Source organism: Octopus sinensis, linkage group LG7 (assembly GCF_006345805.1).
Source record: "Octopus sinensis linkage group LG7, ASM634580v1, whole genome shotgun sequence".
NCBI lineage: Eukaryota > Metazoa > Mollusca > Cephalopoda > Octopoda > Octopodidae > Octopus > Octopus sinensis.
The window spans coordinates 19,501,539-19,526,363 of record NC_043003.1 but is presented as its reverse complement, the minus strand read 5'-3'; the positions used below and the strand labels follow the sequence as shown (position 1 = coordinate 19,526,363).

The following is a 24,825-nucleotide window of genomic DNA, read 5'->3' as shown; positions in this document are numbered from 1 at the left end:
TTATAGCCTTTAAGAGTGATATATTAGAGACAGTTCACATGATCATCATTGTTTAACGTCCACTTTCCATGCTAGCATGGGTTGGAAGATTTGACTGAGAACTGGCGAACCAGATGGCTGCACCAGACTCCAATCTGATCTGGCAGAGTTTCTACAGCTGGATGCCTTTCCTAACGCCAACCACTCCGTAAGTTTAGTGGGTGCTTTTACGTGCCACCAGCACGAGGGCTAGTCAGTTGGTACTGGTAACAGCCATGCTCGAATGGTGCTTTTTATGTGCCACCTGCACAGGAGCCAGTCCAGCAGCACTGGCAACGACCTCGTTAGAATGTTTTTTCACGTGCCACCAGCACAAGTGCCAGTAAGGTGATGCAGGTAACGATCACGCTCGAATGGTGCATATTATGTGCCACTGGCACAAGAGTAGCTGGTTCCTTCACTTCAATGTTATTGTATGTTGATAAGTTAGTTTTCTTCTATGTTTCAGTGATGGTCTTTATAAGAAGTCTTTTGAATGTGGATGTGTGTTTCATATATGCACTTTTTTTCCTGGCAAGAATGTGTCAGAGGAGAAAAAGTTTCACAAATGCTTTTTATTTCAGAATATCCATGATTAGTGGTCAGAGAAAGATCTTGATATCCTCCAGCTTGAAGTCTAGTTTGAATTCTTGTAACAAAGTGGGCTCTGTCAAAGGCATCAGATGGACAGATGGTGGAAACTAATTAAGCCTATCAAATTACATCAAAGTGATAAATATGTATCATAAGCAAATACAATCCACTGTTGTAAGCAACATAATTAGTGTTTTGTATCACTCACAGTGTTGAGTTCAAACTTAATAATATTTAGAGTAAATAATGAGAAGAATAATTAGTGTTTTGTACAGCTCACAGTGCTGAGTTCAAACTTAATAATATTTAGAGTAAATAACGGGAAGATCACCTCAGAATGTTATTCCTAAGAGTAATCTGAAATCAACGAAAACATCAGGAATTTAATATCACAATGACACCTCAAAAAATTGAGGAATTTTATTGAAACCTTGTTCTATAATAGAATGTACATTTTTTTTTTAATTTATAACCCCTTCAACAGTGATATAGATGTTGAACCACTTGTCAAACTGGCAAAATGAGTTGAATAGATTTATGTTCCTTTACATATTGTTTCAAATTTTATAGTTTAACCCTTTTGTTGACATGTGACTGATGAAATATACTGCCTTTATTTCAACTGACTTAGAAAATAATGAAGATTTTAGTACAGTAAAAGTAATTACCATTAATAAACTGGTGTTATTAACATGAAATTTTGAAGGAAGGTTTTCATTTAGATCGCATAAGACAGGAAGTTTGTATAATTCAGGCAGGTTGGTATCAAAAGGGTTAATAGTCACTTTTCAATGCTAGCATTCACACGATGAACACATCTATTTTCATTTTATTTTGTGGGGATTTGCATGTCTTGTTTACACAGATTTCCCTTATTCAACCTTTTAATCAATAACCATACATACAATAGGTTGAGGATAACCTATTTTTCAATAAAGCTGAACTTTGTGGATAAGGAGTGGATACAATACTCAGTATTCGTTATTGCTGTTATTAACCCCGCAAGATCAGCTCTGGCTAAAAAGACCTATAATCAGAGTGGTTTCAGCAGTGACTATCTTGTCCTTTTATGGATTTAAAATAATATTTGTTGGTTGTGTCTTTCCTTTTGTACGACGGTAGGATGAGAGTTGAATTCAACTGCTGTTTCTAGCTGATTGAGCAACCACCTAGATAAGCTTCCACATTTGATTCAATAACTCTTCTGTCAAGGTTTATGAACTCAAGACCTTATGGTATAGAATGCTAGTATTTTGTTTGCAAATTTTGGTTTACATAAATTCTGGTGATACTGAAGAACCTTGTTGGAATGAACCCAGTCAGCAAATTGCCATGTCCAACATTTTAATCTCACCGCAACAGTGACATTTTGGTTAAATGCTGTAAAAACAAGAAATATTCAGCAGGCCATTTTCTATGAAATGTTATTCGATACAAACAAGTCTTATAATGGAAGTGTATATATATATATATATATATATTATTTTATCGAACTTGTTTTGATTGATTAACAAGTTTCTCTACTAAATTCAAAAGTGGGTTCTTCAGGACTTGAAATGGATTTCCGTGTTCCAGTATAAGTCCATGGTGTAATGATCCTTTGGTAGTTTCAGCTGAAAATTAAAAAAAGAAAATTACTTATATTACATATGCACAGAAATGGTTGTGTGGTTAAGAAGTTCACTTCTTAAATGTGGTTTTAGGTTCAGTCCCACTGTGTGACATCTTGGATAAGTATCTTCTAATATAGGCTCAGGCCAACCAAAGCCTTGTAAGTGGATTGGGTAGATGGAAGCTGAAAGAAGCCTGTCATATGTATGTGTGTGTGTGTGTATGTCACCTTGTCTTGACATCACAGTCGAATATAAATGAGCTTCAGTGGTTGGACATGTTTTCAGGGAAACGGATGAGAGTTGATGAGGAGAAAGACATCTGAATACAAGAAATCTGCCTTCACAAATCTCATCTGACTCATGGAAAAGTAGACGTGAAAATGATGATGATAATGAAGCATTCTCTTATTCTTTTACTGATTTCATTCACTGATCTGCAGCCATGCTGGGGCACTGTCTTTAGGAGTTTTAGGCAATTATATTGATCCAAGTACTTTTATCCCGTTTGGTACCTTCGTTATTGGTTACTACTTAGTGAATGACCAAGTTAGCTTTGAGTTTAAAGGGACACAACTCAATGCATAATTTTACATAAGTAAATGTCGGTGTTGGCACATTAATAAAATACACTCATTATACTGAAGTAGTTGGTGTTAAGTACAACATCAAACCACAGAAAGCATGCCAAAAAAAAAAAGTTAAACATAAGCGTAGGAGTGGCTGTGTAGTAAGTAGCTTGCTTACGAACCACATGGCTCCGGGTTCAGTCCCACTGCATGACACCTTGGGCAAGTGTCTTCTACTATAGTCTCGGGGGCCAACCAAAGCCTTGTGAGTGGATTTGGTAGACAGAAACTGGAAGAAGCCCATCCGTGCCGGTGGCACGTAAAAAGCACCATCCGATTGTGGCCGTTTGCCAGCCTTGTCTGGCACGTAAAAGCACCCACTACACTCACGGAGTGGTTGGCGTTAGGAAGGGCATCCAGCCGTAGAAACGTTGCCAGATCAGACTGGGCCTGGTGCAGCCTTCTGGCTTTCTGGACCCCAGTTGAACCGTCCAACCCATGCTAGCATGGAAAGCGGACGCTAAACGATGATGATGATGATGATCATCATCATCATCATTTAGCGTCCGTTCTCCATGCTAGCATGGGTTGGACGGTTCAACTGGGGTTTGTGAAGCTGGAAGGCTTCATCAGGCCCAGTCAGATCTGGCAGCGTTTCTACGGCTGGATGCCCTTCCTAACGCCAACCACTCCGTGAGTGTAGTGGGTGCTTTTTACGTGCCACCTGCACAGGTGCCAGACAGAGCTGGCAAACGGCCACGAACGGATGGTGCTTTTACGTGCCACCAACACGGGGGCCAGACAGAGCTGGCAAACGGCCACGAAACTGATGGTGCTTTTACGTGTCACCGGCACGGGGGCCAGACAGAGCTGGCAACGGGCACGAACGGATGGTGCTTTTACATGCCACCGACATGGGGGCCAGACAGGGCTGGCAAACGGCCACGAACGGATGGTGCTTTTACGTGTCACCGGCACGGGGGCCAGGCGAGGCTGGCAACGGACACGAACGGATGGTGCTTTTACATGTCACTGACATGGGGGCCAGACAGGGCTGGCAAACGGCCACGAACGGATGGTGCTTTTACGTGTCACCGGCACGGGGGCCAGACAGAGCTGGCAAACGGCCACGAACGGATGGTGCTTTTACGTGTCACCGGCACAGGGGCCAGACAGAGCTGGCAAACGGCTACGAACGGATGGTACTTTTACGTGTCACCTGCACGGGGGCCCTGATGTTGATCGACCTCAATTTGGTTTGATCTTGATTTTGACTGTTCTCACTGGTCTTGCCGGGTTTTCTCACGCACAGCATACCTCCAAAGGTCTCGGTCACTGGTCATTTCCTTGGTGAGACCTAAAGTTCGAAGGTCGTGCTTCACCGCCTCGACCCAGGTTTTCCTGGGTCTACCTCTTCCACAGGTCCCCTCAACTGCCAGGGTGTGGCACTTTCGCACACAACTATCTTCAGCCAGTCTCATCACATGACCATACCAGCGCATACGTCTCTCTTGCACACAACAACTGATACTTCTTAGGTTCAACTTTTCTCTCAAGGTACTTACACTCTGTCGATTATGAACACTGACGTTACACATCCATCGGAGCATACTAGCTTCATTTCTTGCGAGCTTACGCAAATCCTCAGCAGTCACAGCCCAAGTTTCATTACCATGTAGCATGGCTGTACGTACACATGCATCATACAGTCTGCCTTTTACTTTGAGCGAGAGGCCTTTTGTCACCAGCAGAGGTAAGAGCTCTCTAAACTTTGCCCAGGCTATTCTTACTCTAGCAGTTATACTCTCAGCGCACCCGCCCCCGCTACTGACTTTGTCACCTAGGTAACGGAAACTATCAACTACTTCTAGCTTTTCTCCCTGGAAAGTGACGGAAGTTGGTCTCAGAGCATCTTCAGTGTTAATTGTTCCTGAGCATCTGCCACATACAAAAACCATCTTCCTAGTTAGCCTTCCTTTGACATTGCTGCACCTCTTATGTGTCCATAGCTTACACTTGGTGCATCTTATAGAGTTTCTACCTACACCTTTTCTACAGATGAGCAGGGCCATCTACCTGAAGGCGTTTGTGATTGGTCTACCTTCCTACTTATTAGGACTTTGGTTTTGGCTAGGTTGATTCTAAGGCCCTCGATTCTAAACCTTGTTTCCATACCTGAAACTTCTCCTCTAGTTCTGATAGAGACTCAGCAATTAGAGCAAGGTCATCAGCATAGAGGAGCTCCCAGGGGCATCCTGTCTTGAATTCCTCCGTTATTGCCTGGAGGACTATGATAAATAGGAGGGGACTGAGGACTGAACCTTGGTGGACCCCAACCTCTACTCTGAATTCTTCACTGTACTCGGTGCCAACCCTCACCTTACTAGCAGCGTCTCTGTACATGGCTTGTACAGCTTTCACTAACCATTCATCTATCCCTAGTTTCCTCATTGACCACCAGATGAGGGATCGGGGGACCCTGTCGAAGGCTTTCTCCATATCAACAAAAGCCAGGTATAGGGGCTTGTCTTTGGCTAGGTATTTCTCTTGCAGCTGTCTTACCATGAAAATAGCATCAGTAGTAGTACTTTTCCCTGGCACGAACCCAAACTGCATCTGATCTAGGCTAACTCTCTCTCTAATTAGTTGGGCTATAACCCTCTCCGTAACCTTCATTACCTGATCCAGCAGCTTGATACTCCTGTAGCTATTTGTATCTAGGGCGTCACCTTTACCTTTGTAGCAGCTGACTATTATGCTGCTACACCAGTCATTGGGAATGACTCCTTCGTGTATCACCTGGTTAACTATACGGGTGACTAGGCTATAGCCGACACTACCAGATATTTTGAGCATCTCTATGATATATATATATATATAACACACACACACACACATATATATATATATACATACACACATTCACACACATATATATATATGTATGTATGTGTGTGTATATGTTTGTGTAACTGTGTTTGTCACCCCAACATTGCTTGACAACTGATGCTGGTGTGTTTACGTCCCGTAACTTAGCGGCTCGACAAAAGAGACTGATAGAATAAGTACTAGGCTTCCAAAGAATAAGTCCTGGGGTCGATTTGCTTGACTAAAGGCGGTGCTCCAGCATGGCCACAGTCACATGACTGAAACAAGTGAAAGAGTATATGAGCAATACCTGGCTCTCTGTCATGTCTAGAATACAGTAACCCTGAAAAAGGAGCTCACTGGGACTGTGACAACACATCCAACCCATGTCACTTGAGGCCTGAACACTTTGAAATTATAAATTTTGTGTCAAAACATGAGAAATGTTCTCAGGTTTATTAAGGTATTAAAAAGGACTAAGGAAGAGCACAGAATGTTGTCCTTCTTAGAGGCAAACAGAAGGTGGATTGACCATAGTCAATATAATAATGACAACGTAAATAACAGTTTGAGTTCAAGCCTGTCACTAAATGATTAAAGAGGGAGATCATATCAAGTGATGTGCATACTCTTTTACTCTCTTTTACTTGTTTCAGTCATTTGACTGCAGCCATGCTGGAGCACCGCCTTTAGTCGAGCAAATCGACCCCGGGACTTATTCTTTGTAAGCCCAGTACTTATTCTATCGGTCTCTTTTGCCGAACCGCTAAGTGACAGGGACGTAAACACACCAGCATCGTTTGTCAAGCAATGCTAGTGGGACAAACACAGACATATACACACACACACATATATATATACATATATATATATGACAGGCTTTTTTCAGTTTCCGTCTACCAAATCTACTCACAAGGCATTGGTCGGCCCGGGGCTATAGCAGAAGACACTTGCCCAAGATGCCACGCAGTGGGACTGAACCCGGAACCATGTGGTTGGTTAGCAAGCTACTTACCACACAGCCACTCCTGCACCTATATGTAACCAACCTTGCTATTGATAGAAAAATAATACATTGCAGATAGTTATGTGTGTGTAAGTATGTATATGTGTATATATATATAGCCTTACCTCACTTGGAAACAGGTGAGAGTGGGCATCAGGAAGGGCAATCTGGGCATAGATAACCCGCTACACAAGCAGTACTGCATGTGTGTGTCTACGTGTGTGCACACGCATGCTTGTGTATGTGCATGCAAGTGCTTGTCCTCTCCTCCCACTATTTGACAGCCAGTTTTAGTTTGTTTATATCCCCATGACTTAGTGGTTCAGCAATGGAGACTGCAGGAATAAGTACCAGACTTAAAAAGTATGTACAGGAATGAATGTGTTCAATTAAAACCCTTCAAAGCAGTCCCCCAGCATTACAATGACCGAAACAAGTAAAAGATAATTATTGTTTTACCCTCAAATGTATACAAACATTTATCAAAAGTATTCACTACAGAGTATATTTTTATTTTTTTTTTATTCTATCTAGTTTCAGCTCACGAGCTGTGGCCATGCTGGGGCACCACCATTATATATATATATATAAATTTTTTTTCAGAATGAGATAAAAAACCAAGGCTGTGAAGATTTTAGAACATTTATAAATAGAAGGTCTTACAGCTGTTTCCGGGATATTTTTTATACCCCTTCATCAGAGACAGTGTGAGAAAATGGTTAAGCAATAGTTAATTTCGATAAGATACGAAATAGAGAGTGAAGTGGAGGAATGAAAATAGATGTGAGATATGCAGGGACATTGCATTTGTGTCACTGACTATATATATATATATATATTATATATATATATATGTGTGTGTGTGTGTGTGTGTGTGTATATATAGTTATCCTAATCCTAGCATAAAAGCTGTATTTACTTAACATTGATTTTCTTTAGCAACATGATTTGAACTTCAATTCCACTCCCAAGAATATAATTGGTTACATCTGTCCCATAGATTAACCAACACAGAGTTTACAATATCTTTTCAAGAACATGACATATACATAGACAAAACAATGGATATTTAAACAATTAAAATGTCAAACAAACTCACCTTGTTTTGTTATCTGGCCACTGCCATCATAATGCACAAAATGATGATCTTTAAAACCAAGTAACTTGCAATAATGTTCTAATATTTCTGTGTCAGTAAATTTGTCATCTTTACAGTAAAGTACACCGACAGGCACTTCCTTAGATTTCATACTTAACAAATATCCACCAATCTGTAAAGAAGACCAAAAAAGCTTAAATGAATATAAAATAGTGGTTTCAAATTTTGGCACAAGGCCAGCAATATCAGGGGAGGTGGGTGAGTCAATTACATTGGCCCCGTTGTAAAATTAGTACTTATTTTATTGACCCCAAAAAGTTTGAAAGGCAAAGTTGAACTCAGAACATAAAAGGCAGATGAAATGCTGCTAACCATTTTGCTAACAATTCTACTAGCTTGCCACATTAAATGAATATAAAATATTACTGATGAATTCAAAAAATTTTATCAAGTATATACATGAAAAAGTCATAAAAGTGGATTGAAGTATTAGTATAGTTCTATATTTAAGAGATGAGGAATTATGTACATTATTTACATTTGCCGGATATTTGTCCTCATTTGTTGTTAAAACAACAAACAAGATTAGGACAAATATCTATCAAATGTAAATAATGAAAATAATGAAGTATTTGTGTTTTCTGATTAAAGCTTTAACTTCAATGTTCTTTTTCTATACCATAATTGATATTGCAGTATGCTGTAAAGCAGTGATCACCTAGCTTTTTTGTATCACAAACCAGTTTCATGCAAGACAATAAAGTGCATAATACATAATTTAATTGTTACATGTATAACACCTATATATTACAGATATATATATATATATATATATATATAGAGAGAGAGAGAGAGAGAGAAAGAGAGAGAGAGCAATAAGAAAATGGAGGAGATCAATAGGTGGTTCATCAACTTTTAGACATTTATGTTATACATGTATGTATATTCGTGTAATTGTCATTTTAGTAAATAAATTGACATAATATAATGTCTAAAAGTTGATGAACCTGATCCCCTCCATTTTCTTATTGCTCAATAAATTAATGGTAAAATAGATCTTTACCTTCACCCATTTAGTACACTCGGTAATGTAATTGCAATGCAATAAAAAACACTTGTGTATTAATAATTGGGTATTCTACCAGCAGTATATTGGATAGATATTATCCCTTAGTTGGTTGGATTCACAACCTCTAACTTTCTTGGAATACACACACACACAATCATCATCATCATAATTTAACATCTATGTTTCGTGCTGGCATGCGTTCGATGGTTTGACAGAAAGCAATGTCCAAGGATTGCATTGAACTCCAATGTTGGCAAGGTTTTTACACCAACCACTTTACAATATGGACTGGGTGTTTTTTTTTCATGACACCTGCACTATTAAGGTTACCATGTATACATACATATACACACGTGTATATATTTCACTTTGCAATACTGGTGTAGAACTTAATATATTTGTTCTCCACCACCACCACCACCTTTTATCTAGGACTACTTTATCTCATGTATACTTCTTTTCCAAGATAATAGGATGTGTTCTGTGGGAGCCTTAGCTCTTATGTCCAGCAGGCTGAGCAATCATATAAACCCCAAACTAGTTTGGGCCCTAGTCAGTCAGCTCTGCCAGGACTAACCCATGGCACATAGTTAACCAAGAAAATTGAGCATTTAACTTCCATTCCCAACTCTGGGACCTCCAGACAGAACGTTTAGGATTTCCATTTTATTTATTATTAGAGGAGCCTGGTGCAGCCTCCTAGCTTGCCAGTCCTCAGTCAAACTGTCCAACCATGCCAGCATAGAAAGCAGATGTTAAAAGATGTTGATGATGATGATATTTTCATCAGTTATTTTTCTTACTAGAAAAGATTATTGAATCTTTTGACTTTATATATATTTCAGACACTTGGTTTCCTGGCAAAACATATCAAATATATCCCACTGACGGAATATGTCTGTGGAATCTTGTCTTGTTTGGTTAATAGACTGCACACTTCTTTCATATTCAGCAGCACAGGAAATAGCCAAAGTTGATGCAACCTATAATCCGGATTGCATCATATAAAGCAACAATAAACTGAATTCATTTCAATTGAATAAAATAAATAAATTATTCCTCATGGCCTATGCCAGGAGCGTAACCAGCCCACTTATGTGTACCTTTTCCTTCTTTGGACACTAAACTCTGCTTGCAAAGACCTTGTGATCGCTACCATTGTTGCCTTACTGACACTTGTGCCCGTGCTAGTAGGGTGCCAAGAGCACCATCCGAGCATGATTGTTGCCAGAGCAGCTAACTGGCTTCTGTGCCGGTGGCACGTAAAAGGCACCATTCGAGTGTGATCGTTACCAGCATTGCCTTACTGGCACCTGTGCCGGTGACATGTGTAAAAAGATTCGAGCAAGGTCGTTGCCAGTACCGCCTGACTGGCCCCTGTGCCGGTGGCACGTAAAAGCACCCACTACACTCTTGGAGTGGTTGGCGTTAGGAAGGGCATCCAGCTGTTGAAACTCTGCCAGATCAAGATTGAAGCCTGGTGCAGCTATCTGGTTCGCCAGCCCTCAGTCAAAATCGTCCAACCCATGCTAGCATGGAAAGCAGACGTTAAACGATGATGATGATGATGATGAAGAGTTATATTAGCTAGATAAAATCACAGAGATCATCATCATTATAATTTAAGATATATCAGAGATAGACCATTGCATTCACTTTTGTTCTATTTCTTAATAATATCATATAGCAAAGTCTCAAAAAATTTTGTCATACATGTGTAACATGATCACTGTCATAGTTCCTATATATACATACATATACATACATATATATATATATATATATATATATATATATACTTTTATTCTTTTACTTGTTTCAGTCATTTGACTGCAGCCATGCTGGAGCACAACCTTAAAGGACTTATTCTTTGTAAGCCTAGTAATTATTCTAGCGGTCTCTTTTGCTGAACCACTAAGTTACAGGGACGTAAACACAACAGCACCAGTTAAGTTGTGGAGGGGGGGACAAACACAGACACAAACAGATCTCTCTCTCTCTCTCTCTCTCTCTCTCTCTATATATATATATATATATATATATATATATATATATATATATATATATATTGTATACATATATACGATGGACTTCTTTGGTTAGCCTGAGGCTATAGTAGAAGACGCTTGCCCATGGTGCCACGCAATGGGACTCAACCCAGAACCATGTGGTTGGGAATCAAGCTTCTTACCACACAGCCACACCTGCACCTATAAATCATCTTAATATAAATTTGAGTGATGTTTCTCTGTCCGTTAGGTTTTTATGTTTGTTAACTCCTCCTAAACCATTGGTGCAAGGACAACGAAACTCAAACCAACAACTCCCCTAATCCCAGGGAATGTCCCACGGGAGTCTATTTTTTTAAGGTCTGCCTAATTAGGGTGACATGTATATATATATATAGTGATCATTGTTTAATGTCCACTTTTCCATTCTTGCATGGATCAGATGAGATTCACTGAGGTAGGTTTTCTACAGCAAGATGCTCTCCCTGTTGCCAACCCTCACCTGTTTCCAAGAAACATAACATTTACCTATGCTGAGATATGTTTTTCACAGAAGACTGGAAATGAAGGACACTTTGACATGACAGTGATGTTCATTTATAGCTATCCTGTGATGTCAAGATAAGGAGATACAAAAACACACACACACACATATTATAAGGTTCTTTGGTTTCCATCTACCAAAAAATACCCATAAGGCCTCAGTCAGCCTAGAGTTACAGTGGAAGACACATACTCATAAAAGTGAAATTAACAGAATATCTTTTATCTTTTACTTGTTTCTGTCATTAGAGGATGGTCATGCAGAGGCACTGCCTTGAATAATTTGTTTTAGTTGAATGAATAGAGCCCAGTACTTATAGTTTTTTAAAGCCCGATACTTACTCTATTGGTCTCTTTTGTTGAACCGCTCAGTTATGGGGACATAAATACACCAACACCAGTTGTCAAGTGCTAGTGGGGGACAAACACACACACACACACATATATATGATGACCTTCTTTCAGTTTCCATCTAGCAAACAAGGCTTTAGTCTGCCTGAGGTTATAATAAAAGACTACAGTAGAAGGTTAAGGTGCCATGCAGTGGGACTGAACCTGGAACCATGTGGTAGGAAAGCAACCTTCTTACCACATAGACTGTACCTAAGCATATTTTTAAAAAAGCTGACATGTCACTTTCATAATGTATTTGAATCAGTTTCAACACATGAATCGAGAACAAGTTACTTGCCAAGCAAGTACAACTGAGAAAAGTAAATAAAATAATCTTTATCAGTATAAAAAAAAATAATAACTATACTTACACTATCGAAGTCTATACCACTGATTGTGAAGAAACCCCTTATAACGCTTTCTGTTGGATATTCCTTGTAACCATTCTTGAGTTTCCATAGATAGACAAAAACTTTTATAAAAGCTCGAAGGTAGGGTACATCCCATACTTCTGTGAATAACTTGTAGCGTGAGTGAGGTTGGACTCCTCTGTGTATATTATAAAACAAAAAGAAACAATAGGAAAATAAATCCATATAATTATTAAATATTTGGGATTTTTATATTTTTTTTACTAAGCTGAAAGATAATTGATTTCACAGTTATAGTACGGTAAGGTACCAGTGACTAGTCTGTAGGTGTAAAATAAAAAAAAACCTTGATAAGAGTCACTGAAGAAAAATAGAGAATGAATTACTTGTGGAGGCGCTATGGCCCAGCGGTTAGGGCAGTGGACTTGCGGTTGTAGGATCGCAGTTTTGATTTCCAGACCAGGCGTTGTGAGTGTTTATTGAGCAAAAACACCTAAAGTTCCACGAGGCTCCGGCAGGGGGTGGTGGCGATCCCAGCTGTATTTAAGAGGTCCAACCCATGCTAGCATGGAAAACGGACGTTAAATAACGACGATGATGATGATGATGCTTATATGTATGTTTATGAAGAAATAAGACTCTAAAGTAGCAAACGATCTCAAACAAATGAGGTGATGTAGCTTAAATTAAAGTATCTGGGACTTCATTGTTATACATCTTCTTTTTTAACCCTTTTGAAACCAACCCATCTAAGACTGCCCTTGGTTATATGAAACAAACTTGCTTTATTAACCCTTTAGTATTGAGATTACTCTGTCAAATGTTTATTTTTTTTTATGGGCCCTTTTCAAGCCTAGCCAGGCTCATGGGCCCAGTTTCCCGGTTTCTGTGGTGTATGTGTTCCTTCCCAGCTGGATGAGATGCCAGTCCATCGCAGCACTCAAGAAACAGGAAAAAAGAGTGAGAGAAAGTTTGGGGTGAAAGAGTACAACAGGGGTCGCCACCACCCCCTGCCGGAGCCTCATGGAGCTTTTTTAGGTGTTTTTGCTCAATAAACACATACAACGCCCAGTCTAGGAATTGAAACCACGATCCTCCGACCGTGAGTCCACTGCCCTAACCACTGGGCCATTGTGCCTCCACCTCTGTCAAATGTAATGCTTATTAATTCACATTGTTTTGAATTAGTCATGCATTATCTTGTAGGTTCAAGATTTCAATGATGTGATTGTTTATCTTTAAAATTACATTGTAGAATAGGAGTGGGAAGCTGGATCTGTACAATTTTACCATAAAACATGTAGAATATTTGGGCTGGCATATGGCCAGTTTAAATGCAAAAGGGTTAAAGTGATTTAAATTAAAACTTTCTCATCATACTTCCATGTTAATTTGTGCACCAAACACCAGCTTTATAATGACAATGTTATTTTACTAAATTCTTCATTATTTAAAAAATTGTTTGAAACAAAGAAAAATAATAATAAAACGGTTAAGATAGCTGGATGTGATTTGAAGAAAATTTGACTGCTATTTGTAACAGGTCAATAAAAAAACTACCAATCCAGAGCAGTGGATTTGGCAGAAGTATTCAAAGCGATGAGCTGGCAGAAACGTTAGCATGCTGTTACGTTCTGGGTTCAAATTCCACTGAGGTCGACTTTGCCTTTCATCCTTTCGGGGTCGATAAATTAAGTACCAGTTATGCACTGGGGTCGATGTAATCGACTTAATCCGTTTGTCTGTCCTTATTTGTCTTCTCTATATTTAGCCCCTTGTGGGCAATAAAGAAATAAGAAGTGTTCAAGCATTGTATGGGATGTCTTGCAGCATCTACACTGACTTTTTGTGTTATGATGGAACATGTGCCAAACAGTATTAACTTTGAGGAAAGCCTTTTTCTTGGATGATGCTGGTGCCATAGAGAAAGGGAAAAGGTGCATGTTTGGGCAACTGCTAGTCTTCCACAAAATAAACCTTGCTCAAGTCTATACAGATTCACGATCAATCTCAACCATAGAAAGCCCCGGAGAGAACTACATAAACAGACAGACATGCTAGTATGTATGCAGAGTTACATATAGAGGGAGAGCAGGTGAGCTACTGACTACATGATTGTTATCATGAACTGTGTGGTGCATTTTACAAGGTATGTGCCTAAGATACTCATGCTAACAATAGTTATCACTAACACTATAAATAATCACACATCAGAGATGAATGGGTGGCTGAAGATAAGGTGGGAAGCCAGAGGTGACTCACAAAAAAGTCATGCTAGCTTTTCATTGTTGGAACAAATGGCATAGAGTTATCCAAATTACTCTTCCACTCACTAAAATTACCTATAAGAATATGTGAAAACAAGGGAGCCTCTACATAGTCGTTTGGCCTGCTAAAGATAGCACCCAATTCTCCCTCAAATCATGCTCTATAAGCATAAAAATAGAAAGACACATATGAAGGAGTGCTGAAAAATTCCTGGCTTTAAGGGTATCGCAAAAGGCCTAGTTGGAGGTCCAACTTTCTAAATTGTCTTACAGGGCTTAGAAAAACTAAAGGACCGCTGCAGCATGTGTGTGAATCTGAGAGGGGAACATGTTGAATATAATCATAATTAACTGATCCTCCTGTATTTTCTTTGAACCGAAGCCAGGAACTTTTCAGCACCCCTTCATATATCAAGGACAATGTAATACCAGATAAACAATGCTTCATTCCAAAATGATGAGATGTTCATAGCTAGAATACTTTTAATTATAGATCTGTTGAATAAGGATAGATTTGGAATGTGTATGGTATGAACAAAAAAGGTGCATATAGAATTAAAATAATACTGACGGGCATGGTACGTGACCTGCAGGAGAAATTAATGCTGCAGATTTAAACAGATCACGTTCCGCACATAAGCGAACAACAGGGTAACATCCAGTGCCATGGCCAAGTAATACATCGACCCTTGTGGGAGAAAGAGAAATATTAAGAAGAAAATTAAAAGGACAATTCTGCATAAACATTATCATACTGTCAATTGCAAATGTCATGTGTATAAATATAACCCATGCTATCATGGAAAAAACCTGTTAAATGAACAAATAAATGATAAATATACTCTCTCTCACTTTATATGATGTGTGTGTGTGTATATATATATAAAGTAATGACAGAAAATCAGTTTGATAAAATCTTATTTAACAGTAAGAAAATTCTAATATGACAACAAATTGTTTCATAACTTAACAACATGTAAATAATTTATATTGTTATATTTAATAATAAATAAATTATTTACATTTACGGAGATGTACTTGCATAGCAAGTGACCTGATCTGAGATCGTGTGCTGGAACGAAAACAATTGCAGCGTGCAAGTCAGTGAATAGGTCGCGGTCTCAAAGCGCCGAAAATATTTTGACAAATTAAATTTAAATGTTGAAGTGAATCTAATGGTTTTTGTGTGTTTCTTATAAACACCTTCCACACTGAAATTATTTACATATCTGCATTAATGCAAAATGTAAAAAAATTATTTTAAAAAATGCAGAATTGGAGTTATGTCAGCAGGTGAAAGAAAGTCGTGATATTAGAATTTTCCTATCTATTATAATAATGAGCTTGTTTGTAAGTTTGTCCTAAATTACGCAATGAGGAAGTAGCAGTCAAAGTAAGAGTAAAAAAGAGAAGAAACAAAATGGCAATAACAATAAGAGAGGGAGTGGTATCAAACAGCGCCTCTCGCTCTCTCTCAACAAAAACCTTTTCATTTTATTGATGAATGCTGCCTATCTCTCTTTCTCTCTCTATCTATCTACAGACGCACACACACGCTCTCTTATCATGACATCAAGTCCTTCCTTCCCAGGGTTTCAACCCTCTACAATTACCTCCCTGTTCATGACTTTCCTGCAGGTGTTTATTTACAAAGAACAGCCTGCAACGACCATAGGGCATGGCCCTTCTTCCAGCAAGTGAAAAAAGGAAGAAAAAAATGCTAACCAAAAATAACACAAAGAGTACACAAAAATAAGAACAAAACTAATTAAATGGTATAGGCGTAGGAGTGACTATGTGGTAAGTAGCTTGCTTCCGAACCACATGGTTCCGGGTTCAGTCCCACTGCGTGGCATCTTGGGCAAGTGTCGTCTACTATAGCCTTAGGCCGACCAAAGCCTTGTGAGTGGATTTGGTAGACGGAATCTCAAAGAAGCCCGTCGTATATATGCTCCAGGCTATAGTAGAAGATACTTGCACATGCCTAGATAAATAAATAAATATGACACATACACACACACACACCCAACACATCATCGTCATTATCATTTAACGTCATGATTACATGAATTTGACAATTTGTCAAATAAAGAAATTTATCAAATGGTAATAGTTACCTTGGAATTTTCAGCTCTTTTAGAAAATCAAAAATAAATTCTGCATTCTCAGTAGTGGAGTGTTGGAAACCATCATCATGGCCTAAACCAACACCTTTTGTATAGACGGAACCTGAAAATAAAATCACCGAATAAGCAATGATTATTTTTGGAAATATTCTTTCTTAATTTTGGCACAGGGCCAGTAATTTTGAAGGGAGAAGGTAAGACAATTACATCAACCCCAGTGCTCAACTGGTACTTATTTTATCAACTCTGAAAGGATGAAAGGCAAAGTCAACTTTGGTGAAAGTTGACTTCAGTTGACTCAGAATGTAAAGAGTCAGAAATGCCACTAAGCATTTTATCTAGCATGGTAATTACTCTGTCAGATTGCTGCCTTTCTTTTTAGAAATATTAAATTCTAATTATTGTTGAAGGCGAATGCTACGATTTTAGGCTATTTGGATCTTTACCTTTTGACTGACAGATTTAAAAAATAATTTTTTGTAACTAAACACTTTCAAATTTTGGACACTGGTAGAATGTGTCATATAAAACATGTTTTACTCTTAGCATTTTTGAGAAAAACTTATATTTATGAAGTAATTTCATGTCAAAGTAGTCCTATTTCAGTAATTTCAACCAATCAATGACGTGTATTCAGCTGAATAAAATTACTGCCATTGTTTGTCAACAACAATCGGCGGTGTATTTTTTGTTTGTCACTGTTATTTATGACATCGTTCATGCTTTTGTACTGGTTTTAGGTTTTAGGGTTAGGGTTTTAGGGTTAGAGTTAGGGTTAAGGTGTTAGGGTTAGGGTTGTCATAAATAACAGTGACAAACGAAAAATACACCGGCGATAGTTGTTGTTGACAAACAACGGCAGTAATTTTATTCAGCTGAATATACGTCATTGATTGGTTGAAATTACCGAAATACTACAACTTTAACATGAAATAACTTCCTAAATATAAGCTTTTCTCAAAAACACTAAGAGTAAAATATGTTTTATAAGTAATCATAGTGAATAATAAAGTATCTCATGAATTCCATTTTCTTTGTGTCGTATTTTATAAATTCTATGAACACAAAGGAATTTCTGAAGTAAATCCAGTGACATATACTTCCATATTATTAATGACATCAGGTAGCCAAATACTGTGAACAGGCTTTAAACAACATACTACAAGGTGTATACCCAACTATAAAATGATTACTTATATAATATCATCATCATCATCATCATCATTTAACGTCCGCTTTCCATGCTAGCATGGGTTGGACGGTTCAACTGGGGTCTGGGGAGCCCGAAAGCTGCACCAGTCCAGTCATATATATATATATATATATATATATATACAACAGGCAACTTTTAGTTTCTGTCTACTAAAATCACTCACAAGGCTTTGGTCAGTCCTAAGCTAAAGTAGAAGACACTTGCTCATGGGGCCACACACTGGAACTGAATCCAGAAACATGTGATTGGTAATCAAACTTTTTACCACACAACTATACCTGTGCCCATGTGTTTTTTGTGGGGAGGGGCAGAGTATAGACATGACTGCAGAAAATGCCCAACAAGAAATATCATACTTCATAAATGTGAGAAGAAAAGAAGGCCATTTTCCTCAGATGTACAAATCATGTAATAGACCAGTACGGTGCCAAAATAAAGCAGGTAACGACCCAATCTCCAACACATTCATTTCTTCAATTCAAAGTGCATCTTTATAAGAACATTCTTTGTCTCATGTAACGTAAATAAATCACCTTATAAATAAAAGAAGCCTCTAAATAATTATATAACCTGCTAGAAACAGCAGCAAAATCTCCCTCAGATTAAAACATTACTGTCTTAACCCTTTAGCATTTAATCTGGCCCAAATGTTCCACATGTTTTATGTTCAAACAGGCCAGATCTTGCCTCTCACACCTACCCTACAATGTCATTTTGAAAATTTGATGATGACATCATCAAAATCTCAACACTACAAGATGATAGGCACATGAAAAGCACCAACCAATCGTGGCCGTTGCCAGCATCCCCTGGCCCCTGTGCCGGTAGCATGTATAAAGCACTCACTACACTCATGGAGTGGTTGACGTTAGGAAGGGCATCCAGCTGTAGAAACACTGCCAGATCAGACTGGAGCCTGGTGCAGCCTCCTGGCTTCCCAGACCCTGGTCAAACTGTCCAACCCATGCATGCATGGAAAACGGATGTTAAATGATGATGATGATGATGAATAAGAATAAATAAGTATCATATTTGACAGAGTAATGTGAATGCTAAAGGCTTAAAGAAAACAGAATAATGCAGTCTTACATACTCTAAAATGTCAGGATGGCTATGATTGGAATGCATTTGATCATAGGGCAGCCTGATGAGAACTGACCAGGGGTTAAACAACAACAATCTTATAATATACTTCAATAAAGTCACAGCTGTACTTACTTGGAAGATTCACTGCAATAACTCGGTAATTTTTCAAGACTAATGGTGCCAAGAGTGGAATAAGATCTTCGTGGCTGGACATGAGGTTATGGACAGCAAGAATCAAAGGAAGTTTAGGGTCGTAATGAGAACCAGCATGGGAATCCACATAGCCAGTATCAAAAACAAATCCATCTAAGAATAAAAATAAAAACATTTCTGGAAAAACTTTTTCAAAAGCAATTGGCAAACACATACATACATGCAGACATCCATACATTACACACACAACACACACATATAAGAAAGAGACGAAGACTTTGTATAGGGCAACTTTATTATTCATAGCAATTATTTCTGTGCCATTCTGTTTCTAAATTTCTAACCATATTGCATACAAATGATTTTGTGCAAAAGGTTCCACAGTATGTATGTATATCACAGTGGCACTTCATCAAACTACCATTAAGTTGATTCTACACACACACGCACACATATATATATGAGGGGGTGTTGGAAAGTTCCTGGCTTTGGGTGAAAGAAAATACAGGAGGATCACTTACTTATGATTTTATTCAACATATTCCCCTCTCAAATTCACACACTTATTGCAGCAGTCCTTCAGTTTTTCTAAGCTCCTTAAAAGAACTCGGCTGATTGGGCCTCCAAACAGGCCTTTCATGATACCCTTAACGCCAGGAACTTTTCAGCACTCTCTCATGTATATGTATGTATGTATGTATGTTGTGTGTGTGTGTATATGTGGAGGCACATGGCCTAGTGGTTAGAGCAGCGGATTCGTGGTCAAGGGATTACGGGTTCGAATCTCAGACCGGGCGATGTGTGTGTTTATGAGTGAAACACTTAAGCTCCACGCGGCTCTGGCAGAAGGTAATGGTGAACTTCTGCTGACTCTTTTGCCACAACTTTCTCTCACTCTTTCTTCCTGTATTTTGCAGCTCACCTGTGATGGACCAGCGTCCCATCCAGGTGGGGAACCTATATGCCAAAGAAACTGGGAAACCGGCCCTTATGAGCCAGGCATGGCTCAAGAAGTAACAAACAATATATATATATATATGCAGTCAGCAGAGAGGGAAAAAGAAAGAAGAAAAGTCTTGAGTTGCAGCCAGTTTTTTCAAGCTGAGAGGATGTAAACTCTGTTTGACTTTTTACTCTTTTTCTCTGCCCCTGGTGAAGGATTGAATCCAAAACGTTGGATATTCCATTCCTCATGGCAAGTTCACTGTACTCCTTTCACTTTTTTCTACATATATATATATTGCTGGACTAGATCATGAAAATCGTAGAAAGAGCTATAACTTAAGTAATAAGGAAAAGGATTAGCCTGCATGAGATGCAGTTTAGTTTTATGTCAGGAAAAATTATGCTGATGCTCTCTTCCTGGTGATACACTTGCAGAGGGAAGTATGTAGTTAAAAGTAAGCTGCTGTACTTCGGATTCATCAACAGGTAGAAAGCATTCAACAGGGTCTCTCATTCTGTGATACAGCAGTACTTATCATCATCACCCAGCATTAATGTGTATTATGTGTAACAAAGTATTAATATTGTGTAACAAACACAGGGTTGACTTTGTGAAGGGAAGAGTAGTTGCTTCTAATTTTACTTGTCTTAGGTTGACAGACACAGGCTTTAAAAAAAAATTCATTAGTTAATTCAACTAAAACAGCAGTGAAATATCTAAGTTATTAATTTCTTCCCATTATAACAAATTCAAATACTGCTAGGGTTAACTTAGCATCTCTGGTGGCTAATATAAGTAACAAGCATGGGTCAATTCAAGTGATTAATAGATATCACCAACAAAAGAGAAGATTATATAGGCACAGGAGTGGCTGTGTGGTAAGTAGCTTGCTTACCAACCACATGGTTCCGGGTTCAGTCCCACTGCGTGGCACCTTGGGCTTCTACTATAGTCTCGGGCTGACCAAAGCCTTGTGAGTGGATTTGGTAGATGGAAACTAAGAGACCCATCGTATATATGTATATATATATGTGTGTGTGTGTGTGTGTATGTTTGTGTGTCTGTGTTTGTTCCCCCCCACCCAACATCGCTTGACAACTGATGCTGGTGTGTTTCAGAAAAAGAGACTGATAGAATAAGTACTAGGCTTACAAAGAATAAGACCTGGGGTCGATTTACTCGACTAAAGGCGGTGCTGCAGCATGGCTGCTGTCAAATGACTGAAACAAGTAAAAGAGTAAAGAGACTAAACCAAAGTATATAGGACTTCATTATCATATGGTTCCTTCGATGTTAACCCATTGGTTATATGATACAAATTCCTTTAAAGTGATCTAAAATTTCCTACCAAAATTTCATGTTAGTTTATGTTCCAAGCACTAGCATAACAATGGCGAAGTTATTTTCCCAATTTTTCATTATTTTCAAATATGAGTGAAAGAAAAGGCAGTATACGTCAACAGAAATACGGCAACAAAATATGTGCCTTGAGCTGATGTAGGAAATTACTGAAGTGAACAGTAGGATCCGATGAAAGTAGTGTTGGTCTATGTGGAATAACATAGTCTGCTGTGAGAAGTGAAAAGTTTTACATCATAGGCAGAATAATTTGTTGGAGAGAAATGAAGGGTTTTGTCCAAAGTTTTGGACTTTTGTTCTTCATCAGGGCAAACTAACATATTTCACTTTTGAATGGAGAAATTAATAGTTCAATAAGAAATAGTACCAACAGCTCTTTCAGATTGGACCTGCCTAAACTAGGGGATCCAGGTGAGGTTAGTGTGGTTAATGTCTACATACTAAGATTAACGGCAGAGGATAGAACATCACCAATAGTTCCAGAAGGAGGGGGCTCTAAAGAGGATAGATTGAGTAAAAGATTTGGGACAGAGAAAACTGAGTGAAGGCTAATGAGTTGTAGTTCAAATTGCGGAATATATCTGGAGTTATTCCCCCTGCTTGCTGAAATTATAGAAATAGTACTCACGGGATGAATATTGCCTTCTCTCTTAGCAAGCTGGACAAAATGCTTAGCGGCACTTCGTCCGTCTTTACGTTCTCAGTTCAAATTCCGCAAAGGTAGACTTTGCCTTTCATGCTTTCGGTAAAAATAAGTACCAGGCGAACACTGGGGGTCAATGTAATTGACTTATCCCCTATCACGAAATTGCTGGCCTTGTGCCAGAATTTGAAATCACTATTATCTTCTCTTTGTCGCCTAAGCATTTTAAAGAAAAAATTGATCTAGACACTAAATATTGTAATGTTAACTTAACAGTCATTAATGAAATTCAGCTACCTACAATCGAGTCAACCATTCGACTTAAACATACTCTTAACATTAGTTTCAAATTTTGGCCCAAGGCTTTCAGGGGAGGGATTAAGTCGACCACATCAACCCCAGTACTCGACTGCAACTTATTTTATCGACCCCAAAAGGATGAAAGGTAAAGCTGACCTCGGCGGAACTTAAACTCGGAAAGTAAAGACGGATGAAATGCCGCTAAGCATTTTGTCCGGCGTGCTAATGATTCTGCCAACTTGCCGCCTTACATACTCCTTGTGATCTTGTAAGAAACATTCCTAATTACCGATGGACTCATCGTATGTCTTTTTTTAAATCATACAATAAAGATTTTTTTAAATCTTTTAATCAAGAACGAAAGCAGTGCCCTTGATCCTTTACAGCAGGAGTCCCCAACTTATTTTTACACAACGGACATCGGGGAATCACGCACATAACAATAAAGTGCATAATATATAATTTAATTATTACAAATATAATACATATATATTATGCGGCATTCTTTCGATATAACTCGACAAAATCAAAACATTTCACTTCGGGTATTTCTGTGGGTTGTGGAGTATAGATATAACGAAATTATGCCAGCAATGTTTCATTTTAAACTTGAAAAAAAAAGCCTGGCATATTTGTTCTTACCTGTTTCATGTGTGTATGTAAAATCCGCAAATTTCCAAGCAGAAAACAGAATCGAACTGTCATTTGCTTCCACGTAAAAACCTGAAGTGGAATGTTTTGATTTTGTCGAGTTATATCGAAAGAATGCCTAATATGCATATAATGCGAAAGCATCCTGCAGACTGCAATAGTCAAAATTTTTTAAAGTTTATTCCTTCTGTGCGGTTCGATACCAAATGATCCACGGCCCGGTGGTTGGGGAACCCTGCTTTACAGGACCTCCGAGACTGGTTGAAGGTAGAGAGCGAGGAGAATATCCTCAAAGCAAGAACCTAGTCGAACACTGGCAATAGAGTTCGTTAAAGGTATCTGACAATGGAAACAGAGAGGGCGAAATAAAACAATTAAGGTAGTAACATGTAAAGACTGAAGCTTTACTAGAACTGCTTAGTGTTTACGCAGGTCAATGGATCGAATCGGGTGTGTACACACCGATCTGCAGTGTGTAGGCTAACTCCAGTTCAGCCCCGCTTTTTATTATTGTCATCATCATTATTAATATTATATTTTAGACAGTGCGTCTAGGCCTACATTATCAAAAGAAAAACAAACATATAGGAGAATGTCGAAACAAAATAAATCGCACCTTATAATAATTTGTTAGTATTAAGGCTAAATAACGAGTTTCTCATACATCAGAACAATTAATTTGGTTGTTTGGCATTGTATGAATCTAACACGCTTAAATATAGTTAAATCCAAAATCAAAACATTTAGAGGGGAAGTCAAGGACACAATGATATATACATGTACATAAAGACATAAAACAGACGAATACCCGGTACATCTTCCCAAATAGCTTCCGATGTTGTAACAAATACGTATCGCATCGGCAAAGCTGAAGACATCCAGTCTTTGGGTTCGGCTCCATTGAGAGTAGTTGATAGTTGTGAATGTTGAGGTCGAGTAAATATCGTCCTGGTCCTCGGACTTGAACATTTCACTTGGTTTGTATAAAGAGGCGCCCGGTCATAATGCAACAATGATAATCTACACGCTGAACAAAACTGTTTCCTTCTGAAAGATGTGAATATAGTTCGTGTTAAAGACATTTTAATTTGAATTATGTATTAATTACTCTCAGCATTTGTGTAATTATCAGTGTTGATCATAATTGGTTGTTATGACTATTTCGGCTGATGCCATCACTAAAACAACACATGTTGTCGCTTACCACGCGGTAAATAGTAACAAATTAACATTAACCGCTTATGTCAAATCGAAAATTGTTTTTATTCTTGTTTTTTTCTTTCTTACATTTAAAAGTACTTTTGGCATTCTGATGTTTTCGGTTTGAACGATAGTTTTTTTAAATAATTTCCACGTAACTAAACACTTTTAAACTTCGTATACTGGTAGAATGTGTTTATAAAAGATCCTCTTTTTCTCTTGGCTTTATTGAGAAAATTCCTTAGTTTGTAAAGATATTTGTTGTTTTTTTTCTTCAATTTCTGCAATTTCAACCAATCAATGACGTCTATTGAGGTGAAAAAAATTCTGTGCCGTATGAATATGTCCCTCGTTTAAGAAACAGATTGGGTTTATTTACATTTCTGAAGAAAAAAGATACCCTTCCCTCCACCCCTAACCCTAAAACAGATTGAAATGCAATAGATCGATACTAGGGTCATAATTATGGGCGACAATGTCATATGACACTGCTGGAAAAAACTGCCGTTCAAACCAAAAAGATCCTGGCATTCCTTCGATATAACTCGATAAAATCAAAACTTCGGGTATTTCCGTGGGTTGTGGAGTATAGATATAACGAAATTATGCCAGCAATATTTTAAACTTGAAGAAAAAAGGCCTTGTTCTTTATTGTTTCATGTGTGTATGTAAAATCCGCAAATTTCCAAGCAGAAAACAGAATTGAACTGTCATTTGCTTTCAAGGAAATAC

General features: G+C 38.3%; 1 protein-coding gene across 1 annotated transcript; it reads right to left on the bottom strand.

The window, feature by feature from the left end:
• Positions 1–998: 998 nt before the first annotated feature.
• On the bottom strand, positions 999–24,107 carry LOC115214079. Its single transcript, XM_029783124.2, has 7 exons — positions 23,702–24,107; positions 18,974–19,147; positions 16,534–16,645; positions 14,988–15,104; positions 12,150–12,327; positions 7,765–7,936; positions 999–2,225 (listed from the first exon to the last, which is right to left on the bottom strand). The coding sequence occupies exons 1-7, from the start codon at positions 23,973–23,975 to the stop codon at positions 2,098–2,100; spliced, it is 1,155 nt and encodes a 384-aa protein (XP_029638984.1). The 5' UTR covers positions 23,976–24,107; the 3' UTR covers positions 999–2,097.
• Positions 24,108–24,825: the final 718 nt, after the last annotated feature.